The following is a 12,491-nucleotide window of genomic DNA, read 5'->3' on the forward strand; positions in this document are numbered from 1 at the left end:
ATAGAACCTACTGGAAATGTGTGCAAAATGGGTGGGGTAGAACCCAGATTGGTTTTGCCTCATCTCAGCATTAGACTTCAGAGTCCGGATAAAAACAGAATTGAAACCTAAGCATTCCTTCCTCTTCTCTGTCCCCTGGGGGAGGGAAGAGGGGAATAAACGCCGCATCTGGTTAAGTTGGCATGAGCTCAGGCAGGCAGAGCGGGCCCACTCCAGAGGCGGGCAGAGGGCTAGGGAGGCTGCACCACGGACTCCCCAGTGCTCTTGAGAAGTTGTCCTAGGCCTGGGAAGCCTGTTCTGTAGGAAATGAAATAAAGAGCTAACTTCAGATGTGAGGGCAAGAGCTGCTTTTATTAAATGAAATCAGAAGGGCAACGGGGACAGGAAGTTGGGAAGATGTGGGGACAGCAGAACGACTGTGGACCTATCAAAATTGCCGGGAAGAGTCAGCCCTGAGGTGTGAGTCCTGAGATTGAAAGGAAAAGGGAAGGACTGCTCTTTGTACCGCAGGAGCTGAAATAACGAGCTCTGGAATGCAGGTGGAGCCCTATGGCCCCTGACCCAAGGTGACTTTAAATACAAGGGGTAAAACTGGTATGAATGTTAGTTTGAATAAGGAAAATGAGGACTCTTTCCCTGGGCAAAAAAAGATGAAAGAATTAAAACCATGACTGAGGCTGTACAGTGATCTGGAGTGCAGGGGTGGGAGAGAATAAATACCCTAGTGACCCACATAGAAAACAGACCATAAATGGGAATAGGATCTGAGGGTAATAGCGAGTCATCTTGCCCCTGCCGCCACGGGGGATGAGAGTGCCACACAGGCGGCCGTGGCAAGCTCTGTCCCCACCGTCACCCCCATCCCAGGAAGTGGTGGGAGCGAGGGGCTGGAAGGTGTGAGGCAGCAGCTGAGGACTGACTGCCGGCTTCAGCAGCCAGGAGCACCCACTGCTGATGAAGTAGGGATGGGGAGCCTGGCCCTGGCTTTGGGGGTCTGCAAAGAGGACGGCAGAGGGGAGGTCAGGCCAGCGGGGCAGTGCTTGTAAAGCTGGGGTGGCCCAGGGGGGCAGCAGCAGACACAAGAGTCATAGTCTCGCAGGCCAGGAGCGGGCCTGGGTGCATACCCCATCTGGTCAGAAAACCCTAGGATTCTGGGATTTAAAAACCTCACAACTGGACTCCAGGGCAAGGCCTGCTTCAGCCAATTAGAAGAGAGCCTGTCTGCGCCAGGTAGACCCCCCTCTCAGCTGGGGAAGGGCAAGGATGTGGGGACAGAGCTTGCCTGAGCGCTGGGTGTCTGCAGGGGAGTGGAGGAGTGAGTTAGTGTTAAGGAAAGCATCTACAAGGTAAGAGGGGCTTTGGTAGCACCCGCTGCCTCTGTCACTTCCGCAAGAACTTCTTGTTGAGGAGGAAGATGAGAAGGTTGACGTTGACCTTGGCCTTGTTGAAGAGTTTCATGACAGCAACACCCTCATACTGGAGCTGCAGAAGGTCCTAGGAGGGAGAGACGGGGAAAGCGAGGGCAGTGTAAGGGCACCTGGCTGTGGGTCAGCCAGTCTTAAAAACGAACATTTTAGAGCCTCACAAAGCCACTCAGTGACAGTGGCCAGAAAGGCAGTAAAGATAAGGAAACTGAGGCGAAGAGAGGGAGGTACAGTGACTGACCAACTGCGAATTCAAGCAAAGCCAGGGTTTGGCAGCAGTTTTCTTGCTCAAAAGGCAAAGCAGCAGAGCAGGATTTGAATTTAAAATGGCTGCTTCCCTGCACATTGGCCTATAATTTAGGCCTGCTTCTTAACCTTTTAGTGCCAGAGACTGTAAAATAGGGATAATGCTTTACAGCTGTGGAGAGGATTAAATAAGGTAGTAGGTAAAGCCCCTGACATGTGGTAAGGCTCCAAATATCAATCCCACTTCTGACACCATCAGCCCTCCCCACTCCACTCTCCCTGACGCAGTGGGGTCTCTTTGGCAGTGGGGTCTGTGTCAGAGTATGGAGAAAGGAGGGCTTGGGCTGCACAGACCCCCACTTCCCTTCAGGAACAGATAGTACTGATTGGGTGGGGAACAGAGCTGAGGTCATCCTGAGGCCTAGGGAAGCGAGGTCCACGCTCTCCTGGCACCTGAAGCCCAGCAGGCGTCTTGAGAACCCACAGGAGTGTCTTCTCACCTGATAGTGAAGCTGAAATCGCTCCATGTCTACACCCAGGAACTTGGCATTTACTTCAAACTTTCCCACCTCATTTCCAGGAATGATGTCAAAGATCACATTTCTGAAGCTATCAGGGACAGGATAGAAAAATGAGGATCCAATGCTTCTTTCCAGGGCCATCACTCCAAATTTCCATTTACTGCTCCTCATCCCCAGGCAGCAGTATCTGTCATCCGGGCCCAGGCTTCCCCTTCTGTCACTTTCTGTGGGGCACAGTGCTCGGTCTTCTTCCAATTTTACTTCTGCCCATCACACGCTCTCTTTAGGCCTGGCATGACCCTCCTGTTCTCTTCTTCAGGAAGCCTTTTCAGGGTCACCTGCCTTGGGGTATCTTTAACTGTGCCAGACTATGCCCACTGCCCTTAACTCTGTCTGGGGACGTCCTGCCCCCCCATCATTCTAGCAGCTCCTTCGAGGCAGGGACCATGTTTCTTCTTCCCTCCCAGCCAGGGCCCAGCCCAGAGCTCCACCCCCAGGTTAGGGGACAGGAAGGTCTGGCGTCCTGCCCTCTGAAGACACATACTGAGAGGTGGGAAGATCTTCAATTTCCACCAAAACCCCCTTCTCCAGGAGCTGGGCAGCAGTGTAATGAAGAGACGGCTGCTTCTTCCCCTTCCCAGAATTCCTGAGGAAAAACAAAACAAAACAAAACAGCCCGGAGAATTCATCCAACAAACTCCTCAGCACCAAAGACACTAGATATCTGTGGCTGGTTGGGAGGAAATGAGACCCTGAGCAAGATTTCCCACTGGTGGAAGCCAAAGGAGGGGGAGTTGCGTTTGAACCTAAGATTTTGTGAGTGAGACTCAAAGACCGGAGTCAGGAATACTCCTGTGCTAAGCTGGGGTGAGCTGCCCCTTTCCCAGCTGGCAGGAAGCGGGGCAGAGTCAGCGTGGGCAGGAGTGAGCGGCCACAGGTGACCCTCAGAGTCAGAAGGCGGCACCTACTTGGAGCTGGGGGCCAGGTGGCCCAGGCAGGCCCGGATGTACTGGCTGTAGTAGTCACACTGCTCCTCATAGAAGGTGGTCTTTGCGCTCAGGCCCTGGTATGTGGCCTGAAGCTTCATCAGCTCTGCCTTCCGCCGCTGCCGGTACCGGCGCTGGTTGCAGATGTCCTGGGGTTGGGGGGGGTCCAAGGGAGGGAGGGCATTGGCCCTTCCTGCCAAGACCCAGGCCCAAGAACAACTAACTCACTTTGAGGAGCTTCAGGAAGAGCAGGAAAAGGGAGATCTCAAGGCTGTTTTTCCCAGGGGGAGCACAGTCTTAAGGATGGCATCCCCAATTCCTCAAAGGATATCTTTGGGGCCACTCCTCCATGAGAAGTAATTGGTTTCAAGGCTTCTTATTTATTTGTTTATTTTTAATAAAAGAGAGTTGCAAGAATGCCTTCCTCCCTGGCTAATTTTAATTCCTTTCCTTCAAAAAAAGGTCCCTATGGAGGGCTCTTGGTCTTCCTCTGGGCTGGTGACAAATGTGGGGGGACACTCACTAGGGAGAGACCTGCCCTGGCATGCCAACAGCAAGCATGTGCAGACACTGGCACACACAGCATATGCACACACACACGCACGCAGGCACACGTGCACACACAGCCACACAGATCCCAGACCCAGGTCATCACCTTGGCCAGCTCGTCCACCAGCCCCTGGTAACCGTCGGTGGCACTGACCAACCCCAGGACCTCGAGTCGGCGCAGGTTCCGCAGGACACGCCGCTGTTTCTCTGCCAGTGGCAGGAAGGAGTGAGCCGTCAGTGAGCGGTGTCGCCGCAGCGGCTCTGGGGTCTGGGCCTCACAGGCCTGGCGCCTGCCCATCAGCCGCCTGTGAGCCATTTCCTGAGGGACAGAGACGCTGGAGGGGTCTACCAGGGCCTACCATGCTGCTTCTAAGTCAGGGCAGGTCCCAAGGGCACCGGCAATTAGGGGAGACCTGGGCACTTCTCAGGGTGTCATTAGGCAAGTGCTGGACTTCTGGTGGGAATGGGTGGGGGCATGGCTAGTGAAGAACAAGGTGCAACATCGTAGACGTGGAAGGGCCTCACAGAGCTCCATAAGGCAGGGAGGGGCCCAGGGGAAACCCGAACAGAAGCTACAGCGTGAAGATTCCTGACAGACACTGGCTGGGACTTCCTAACAAGGGCGCTTTGTGATGGCTGAAAGGTTTTGGGGTATTTCCCTGTCTTTCCTGTGTCTCAGGATGTGTCTACTGGCTGTCACCCCTTTCTCTCGGGAACCCCCTAGCTTAGTCCTCACTCTAGTTGGCCCTCTACCCACTTACCACCTTCTTCTGCCCCTCTAGGCCTTCAAGCAGACCACTCCCTCTGCTGAACAGCAGCCCTTCTATGCTCTTCAAGGCAGACTTCCCCGACTGCCTCTTGGCACTCCTCCCATAACTCCGAGTACTGGCATAAGGGGCAGGTATCTTTTCTCTTAGTTCAGTGTTTGGGGTGTAGGGAGGGGTGTAGAGCCCCATTACTCTGCAGCCCGAGGCTCCCCAAGCCATGGGCTGGTCCCCTTAGCCTATGGGTCTCTGGGGGTCAGGGGCAGAGGCTTTGGCCTTCTAGAGCTTTCATTACTGGGGATCCCAGGTATCGGAATGGGGTGGGGTTCAGGGAAAGGAACCAACAGTGCTGAGGGGGTGAGGTGGGAGGTATTACCTGTGGGCTGGCCTGGCCACACTCACCTGCTCTTTGGAAGCTGAAAGTGACAAGATCTCCTCAAGGGAGTCTCCAGGGTGGAACTGGATGATGTCGGCCAGCATCTGCTTGGTGCTGCAGGAGGGGAGTGATGGGAGAAGGCTGAGGGAAGGGGTCTGGGCACAGGGCTGGCCAGGGAGCTGAGAGCAGTGGACGCTGCCGTGCATCATGGTGCCCGGGACGCTTGTGGGGTGGGGAGGGTTAGCAAGGAAGGGGGTGGGAGTGTTATGAGAAAACCACCCAGGAGACAGACCCAAAGGGTGGGTGGACGAGCCTGATAATACACAACTGCGCAGAGTTCTGAACACACTGCATCCTGCGCCTCGACTCTCCTCCCGACAAGTTGTCCTCCAGCAGAAGTACTCCCTTCCTCCTCACTCAGCGCTTTCCCAACCCAGGTGTCCCCCTGCCGCCACCCCCCTGTGATGGCTGCCTGGCTGTGTGTTCACCCCCAGCCACCCCGCTTCAAGCCCTTCGAGGGCAGGACAAAGCAGAGCCCCGGCTCATGCGTTTAGTGAGTGAACAAGTGCGTGCGTGGCCTTTCGGCAGGGAGGTAAGCGGTGGCTTCGGAAGGTTCCTCATCTACCCAGAAGAGTGGCCTGGCCCTGCTGGGGCCCTCCTTCATTTCTGTAGAACGGGGAGGAAAGCTCCATGCCCGTCTACTGACCATCGCTCGACAGTAACAAGGAATTAGACACGAGCTCCACCGACCCAGCTGGGGAACTCTGGGAAAGTCGCTTAACTACTGAGTTTCTTTCCTCAACTATAAAATGGGGAAACCACCGTCTACATCACAGCTTGTTGCTAAGGTTAAATGATAACATACAAAAAAGCACTTGGTAAACAGCACAGCAATATGCAAACATCTTTTATCACCAATACCCTAACCATTCTTTTGCCTTCCATTACAACACACAAGCAAAAAGCTGAGGTGGCCAAAAGGAAAACAGCTGAGAGTACGGCAAGGGGAACGCTAGTTAGGCCTCAGGGAGGACTTCCTGAAGGATAAGAGAGTCCAGGTGAAGGTTAAATGGCCACTTCAGAGAGGTGGGGAAGTCAGGGAGGCAGGGGGCATAGGCTGGTCTCACCCACCTCAGAAGCAGGTTGCGGGCGTTGGAGTCATCACTGTCTGTCTCTAGTCCCTCAAATTTGTTGGTGAGTGTCAGGGACACTTCTAGCTTGCTCAGATCCACGTTCCCATCTGCAGCTAGGTTCTCCCCTGAGGCAAGGTGAGGAATGAGGTGGGTATCTACACATGCGCAGATCCTCTTCAGGGGGCTTTCCCACACTGCCCTGTGGCACCACCCTGTCCCTCAACCCTGAGCACCGACGGAAGGCCTGCCCCCTCCAGAGCCTATCCTTGTGATACTGGGGACGTGCCTCCCTGCCACACGCTGCCCTGGGTGCCCTGAGGGCAGGAGGCTGTGCCTCCGCCAAGCCCAGGGGTCCTGGCTCTCTCTTATCATCACCTTTACTGCCCGTCCACCCTGTAGCTTATGTTCCTCCCCTCCCATAGCTCCTGAAGCCCTCTTCAGCAGAGAAACCTTTGGAGATTGAAACACAGAGAATGAAGCACTTTCCCGGGCCCATCCCAAACAGCCCCTTCTCTCTCCATGTCTATGTTACATGATTTCACTGGCCACTTATACATGATGATTCCTCTGCTGTGTGTTCACTATCTCCATATCAGTCTGTCCCCTGTATCCACTCCAGACCAGAAGGGAGAGAGTGAGGGAGAGTATGTAACTAGTTGCCTGGCCACGTGCCAGACTGAACAAAAACTCAAGAGGGTATGCTCACACGCCCTGCCTGCCTGCCAGGCCTTCCCGCAGGCCCCCAGCTGGTCCTGGCTGCCAAAGGGGCACGCACCAATGAGATCAGGGACTGTAGGCAGCTCCCCAAGATCTTCCAGGAGCTCGTGCAGGGGGTCATGGTGATCGGGGGCGATCCAGTCCTGGTGTTCCAGCAACAGCTGCAGGATGGAGGGAAGAAGAAGAGATGCAGGGTCCGAGCAGGGCCTTCCTCCTGGGGCCAGCCCACCACCCTGCTGCCCACATACCCGGCGCCCTCACCCTGTGCGTGTTGGTTAGCTCTCCCACGGTGATGTACACCACGGGTTTGGCCACTGCCACCATGTCCGAGTACTCGTCCATTGCAAAACGCTCCTCTGGCTCTGGCACCTGGCAGGCTCGGCAGATGAACTTCCTGTCTCCAGGGGGAGGGCATGTGAGGGTGGACAGGGCCAGCACCCCCCCCCCACCCCATGCCTTCTCTCCCTATCACTGTTCCCCCAGCACTCTCCAGCAACTGCTCAGGCGAGTTCTGACTCTCCAGTCTCAGCTACTGCCTCTGTCCTAATGCTCCCCATGTCCTCTCTTCTTTCCACTGGGGAGTCCATCCCACCATCTATCCTCCAGCCCACTGGCCACACCCTTTACTGCTATGGATTCCTCAGGGGAGTGGGCCACGGAGGAGGATTAAAAGAGAAGAAGAAGGGCACAGGGCAGGGAGGAATGGGATGTCGGGACCCAAGACCTGAACTTGAGATGTGTCTCCTCCAGATAGTCATTCAGGACCCGCAGGTGCTGGTTCTCCCCAGAGAGGGCCTTGCCGGCCGCAGCATGCTGCAGGAGCTGAGCCACAGCTCCCAGGGCGTGGCGCTGGGCGGGGGCCAGGGCGCCGCCTGCTGCCACCGCCACAATGTCGAAGGCGTCGGGGGCCACGATGGCCGGGTTGAGGAAGCGGTAGTAGAGGAGGTTCCCTACCACCTAGGGGCAGAGCAGACTATCACAGGAGCGCCCGGCATCTGCCTTGATGGCCCCAGCCCCACCTTTCTCTGCTCACTCAGCTAGAACGGACCATCTGAGCCAAGCCCCTCGTTTTATAGAAGAGAAGACAGACACAGAGCAGGCCCGCAACTTGTTCAAAGTCACACAGCAAACTTGACCAAGAGCTGGAACTAGAATCCTGGTCTCCTGACAGGAAGTCCAGGGTTGTCCACTGTTAGTTTATGCCCAGTTGCCTTTCTATTTGTCATCTGAAGCCCTGCTGGTGAGCCGGGGTTGAAATTACTGGGTAGAGAATACTTTTCTTCTTGGATTTTGACAGCTTGGGTTTTCCTTTTGACTCAGTTTGGGGGATCACAGTCACCAAGGAAAAGGAGGGCCTGGAAGGTGGGGCAGGACAGACAAAACTCGCCTTATAGACCTCGCTCTCTGTGGCATCAGGGAACTTCTCTGCTAGAGTTGTTCTCAGGACCTTGGCCACGTATCGCATCCCATACCTGGGGAAAAAGCAGTAGGCGCACTGCGGCTCTGCCCACCTCTCTCCACCTGAGCTCAGGCCTGAGTGCCCGGCTGCCTCTCCAGCCCCAGGCTCGGCCACGCCAGTGCTGGGCTCAGGTCCGGGCCTTCCACTCTCCGTAGCTGGCCGCCTGCTACCTTCCTCCAGACCCCTCTGGGCCTGCGCCTTCCTCCTGTCCTGCGTCAGAACCCGGGACCTGTCACGCAGCCTCCAACCCGGCCCAAGAACCTCTTCCTTGGCCTCTTCTAATCCCCCCTCCTTCCCCCACAGAGGCACCTTTCTTTAGCCTAAGCCATGGGTCTTTTGACACCCAAAGGCTCTGAGGCTGACCACCTTGTCAGCTCTTAGGGAGCATTCTAGGCTAGAGGCAGGGCCTCGTTTCAATCTGGCTCTGCCACTTGGTTAGTATGATCTTGGGCAAATCATTTAGCCTATGATCTTCAGTTTTCTAATCTGTAAAATTGGAATAATACTATCTATATCTGGGTTATGAGGATAAAATAATTATATAACGATAATAGTTGCAGTTAACATTTATTAAGCACTTAATCCTCACAGTGAGTTTATGAAAGGAGATAACTGCAAGAGTGATTTACCAGTTTGTTTGAAGCATTTCTTATCTTTGACTTTGAAGAGTCCTATCTTACCTGTTTGTTCTCTGTCCCTGTCAACATCTTAGGTCCTAGGATGTCCTGACAGGCCCTACACAGACCTAGCATGCTGTCTTCCAGCTCCACTCTCTAGCAGGGTTTCACCTCTGAGCACCGTGGCTCCACGTCCCACCCTGTGGGCCTCCCCTCAGGACTGTGGTCCCCGCCCTGCACTCCCCACAGTGGCCTGGCCCCTTGAGATCTCCTGCTCAGGCTGGGTTGGGGCTGTCTCACGGAATTTGGTCCACAGATGAGATGATGGCTACAAGGAACTTTTCGGTCATGGCAAGGAGGTTGCGGATGGAGATGTCCAGTCTTCTTTGGACCTCAGGGTGGCTCAAGGCCTGCTCTGGGGTGACGTCATAGGGGAGGTGGCTGTGGGCAGAGCAAGACAGGGCATTGGCCAGAGCCCCCTCCTATAGCCTCCCTTCCCTGAGGGTCAACCCCTTAAACTCTTCATCTCACACCAGGATTTCAAACCACAAACATGTTCCAGACAGCCCAGCATGCTAAAGGGGATCAGGCCAGAATGGAGGAAAAGGCTAAGAGAGGGTCAGAGAGATACGGGTGGAAGGTGAAGAAGAAAGAATTGGAGTACCCACAGGGAGGTGAATGGGAGCAGGAAGGAATGGAGAACCTGGAAGTCTGAGCAGAGACCCCTAAGCAGAATGGGGAGGAAATGGGTTGCGGGGGCCCTGCATCTAGTCTTTGGCAATTGGGGCAGTAGGGAAGGCTGGGCAGGGCCTATTAGCACCCCCATGAACAAGCCTCCTGTCCTATCCAGAACAGTCACCAGCACTGCCTGCTCTCTCTGGCAGCAAAATTTCCCTAGTACCTGCCCATTGAGTAATTCTCCCGGTCTTTAAAGCCAACCTATTTCTCTATCTCATTTGCCTATTCATCTGTAAATCTGAATATTCATCTGTGCTCCTATCAATAAGGAGTCCATATCCCAACTCCCAGCAAATTTGACTTAACATTTGCAAGCACTGACACAACAATTAAGCAATTTGCATATTCATCTGTGCCTATTCTATGTTAAGCCCACCAGGTCTGCAGTCATTTACATCAGTTCCATGTTAATTACCAGAGGGGGTCTAAAAGACTACCTTATTTACTCATACAGGGTTGGTGTCATATTTGCATAAATTAGCATGCTATTTACATGCCACCTTCAAAGCACATCCAAGCTTCCCCAGTGGAGCCCAAGATCACAATGATCAAAGACAACTCTCTCTGGCCTGTCCTCTCACCTGCGCTGCCCTGTCTGGGCCTCAGTCTGGTTGATCCAGCTCTTGTAGAGGTGGACGGGGTCTGTGTGGACAGTGAGCATCTTGTCCTCCAGCACGTCCTGGATAACCTTGCCCAGGATCTCCCGCAGGGCACTCTGTCCTCGTCCATTACGGTAGAATCTCACCACCAGCCTCACCACTGTTGGGTTGCCTGTTACCACATCCTGGGGTTGCTCCACCTTTGACCTGTGGTTCAAGAGGTCATTGAAGCTGGTCTCCTGCTTCTGTGTAGGACAAATCAATGCTATTCTGTTTTGAGATTCTGGCTCCTAGAAGCCTCCCCTGCTGTCCCCCTCTTAGGAATGTCCTGTTGGCTCTATCTCATTCTTTGTGCTAACTTCAACCCACTTCCCGTTCTGTCGTTTCAAGAGATGTTTTACAGGTTCTCCATAACAGGTAGGGAAAAGAGGTCTTCTGATTCCATTTTTACCTTCAAATTTCAACTAATTGTCACCTTGTGAAGGAGTCAACAATGGCATCTCTTACCCCATTCTCTTCCCATACCTTTTCACCTGGAAGACCTACTTGATTTCCTCCTGGAGCGCGGTCTTGAAGAGCTGGAGCAGGAGATAGGCTTCTCGGCGGTTGGAGGCATAGCTGTACAGAGTGAAGATCACTGACTCCATGAATTTGGTAGTTTTGTTCTGTGGCATCTGAAAGATCAGCTTGGCCAGGTAGATGGGTTGAGTCTGCAAGCAATGGCGGAGACAGGAATGGCTGATAATGCAACTCAGGGACTAGTGATCAGATAAAGAAAGGCTTTCCTGATGGAAACTTGGAAAGGAGAAAGCATTGTCACTCTTTCCCAGGGTACAGAAAACAACCCCAGACAAACGGGAGGAGGTAGTCTCTTTCCCCGGGGACGAGGCATTAGGATTAGGGGAAAGGACAAATTGAATGGAGACAAAGGCACAGACATAAAGGCCCAGACCGTAAGGGATGGTGGAGTCATCTCCTTCCAAAGTCCTCTGCTCACCTGGAGCAGGTAGAAAAGGTGTTGGTATGCTTCTAGTTTCTGCCGTTTCTCTTTGCTCAATGACTTCAATCCCTTCTGCTTGTCCAGAACCATCATATCTGACAACTGTTCCTTATTCTTCTTGGTCAGCTTCTTGCAGTGGGAGACCACCTCCTGCAAGGGTTGGGGAGCGGGTGACACAAGCAGCCCAGGCCAATACAGAGCACAGAACATATGGTCTAGGATCAGTGCCTCGGGGAGCCAGGGCTTTCTGCTGTTCGCGGAATAGGCATACGTGAGTGGACGTGGAGGGTTGGGGGGGTGAGGAAGGGCCCCTCCTATTGTCCTGAGACTCCACCTGGCACCTCTGCTCTCATAGGGGTGAGTCCCCAAAGAGAACTGGCTTGCCAGGGTGAGACACCATGTCTATTGGGTTTTGCCATTACTTCTTACTAGGCTGTTGTATACATTTGAGGAGGTAACACTATTTTACTCTCACCATCACTGCATATTTGTATGGAAATTTACAGTTGGAGCTTTCGTTTCCATCTCTGCATTATCTATGCTTATTCTATGCTAAGCATTATTATTATTATTATTCCCACTTTACTGATGAGAAAACAGAATTATAGGTTAAATGACCAGCTCACAGTCTCAACACTAGGAACTAGTAGAGCCAGGCATTCCAATTCTATGTCCAGTGCTCCTTCTACTATACACATGTCCCCAAAAAGTGGCTTACTAGAAGGGTAGAGGGCCCCTGGGACGAAGACCTGAGCGGGGGTATAAAGTCCACATGTTTTAAAAAGATTTCCTGGGCGACCTGGGAATGCAGCCAGGAGAGGCTTCCCCTCTCCAGAGGTGGCTAGGTTGGCAGGAGGAGGTGGCCCGGGGTCCCTCACCTGCAGGGTGATCCGGTTTTTTACTAGCAGGCCAATCTTGATGTCCATGAGGTTGAGGTCCTGCTCCAGCTGCTGATTGGACCGGATCTTCCTGACCACCTCTTCCTGGAGCTTCAGCAGCTCCGCCTCGGCCAAGAAGTCCTGCTGGCTTTGATTCAAGAGGTGGGCAAATCTGCGCACCACGCTGAGAGGAGGGTGGGGTGCGTGGACTGTCAGGAAGGGAGCAGGCGTCAGGATTAGGCGTGCCCTCCTCAGAGGCCTCCTTGCCAGCTCCCTGCCCAGTTCTCCCACTCTCAGTCCCTGTTCTGCCTGAGGCCAGCAGGTCCCCAACCCCCAGTCCCCTTCTAACTGGCTCTGCTTGCAGCTGGAGGGCAGAGGGCAGTCTGAGAGCACCTTGTCTTACAACCAGAGGTGACATAAAAGCTGTTCTTGCCCTGCCTCTGGCTTCACCCTGTCTGGGCGTATCCCACACCAAAGCCAGAGC

At 54.0% G+C, this 12,491-nt stretch overlaps 1 protein-coding gene across 2 annotated transcripts in view; it reads right to left on the reverse strand.

Moving 5' to 3' along the window:
* Positions 1-332: 332 nt before the first annotated feature.
* Positions 333-12,491, reverse strand: part of IQGAP3 (IQ motif containing GTPase activating protein 3) — a 36,349-nt gene continuing 24,190 nt past the window's right edge. The window contains exons 23-38 of one of the 2 annotated variants that reach the window (XM_004480602.2): positions 12,008-12,216; positions 11,127-11,279; positions 10,676-10,839; positions 10,112-10,336; positions 9,093-9,233; positions 8,104-8,188; positions 7,441-7,673; positions 6,978-7,110; positions 6,775-6,877; positions 5,998-6,124; positions 4,893-4,980; positions 3,833-4,045; positions 3,160-3,326; positions 2,736-2,837; positions 2,171-2,279; positions 333-1,494 (exon numbers count right to left, since the gene is read on the reverse strand). In XM_004480602.2, coding sequence (XP_004480659.2) covers positions 1,381-1,494; positions 2,171-2,279; positions 2,736-2,837; positions 3,160-3,326; positions 3,833-4,045; positions 4,893-4,980; positions 5,998-6,124; positions 6,775-6,877; positions 6,978-7,110; positions 7,441-7,673; positions 8,104-8,188; positions 9,093-9,233; positions 10,112-10,336; positions 10,676-10,839; positions 11,127-11,279; positions 12,008-12,216 — 2,366 coding nt within the window. In that variant the 3' untranslated portion in view covers positions 333-1,380. Of the gene's footprint in view, positions 1,495-2,170; positions 2,280-2,735; positions 2,838-3,159; positions 3,327-3,832; positions 4,046-4,892; positions 4,981-5,997; positions 6,125-6,774; positions 6,878-6,977; positions 7,111-7,440; positions 7,674-8,103; positions 8,189-9,092; positions 9,234-10,111; positions 10,337-10,675; positions 10,840-11,126; positions 11,280-12,007; positions 12,217-12,491 lie in introns of those variants that run through there. The other variant, XM_071207484.1, reaches the window with a different exon arrangement.

Source organism: Dasypus novemcinctus, chromosome 13, assembly GCF_030445035.2.
Source record: "Dasypus novemcinctus isolate mDasNov1 chromosome 13, mDasNov1.1.hap2, whole genome shotgun sequence".
Classification (NCBI taxonomy): domain Eukaryota; kingdom Metazoa; phylum Chordata; class Mammalia; order Cingulata; family Dasypodidae; genus Dasypus; species Dasypus novemcinctus.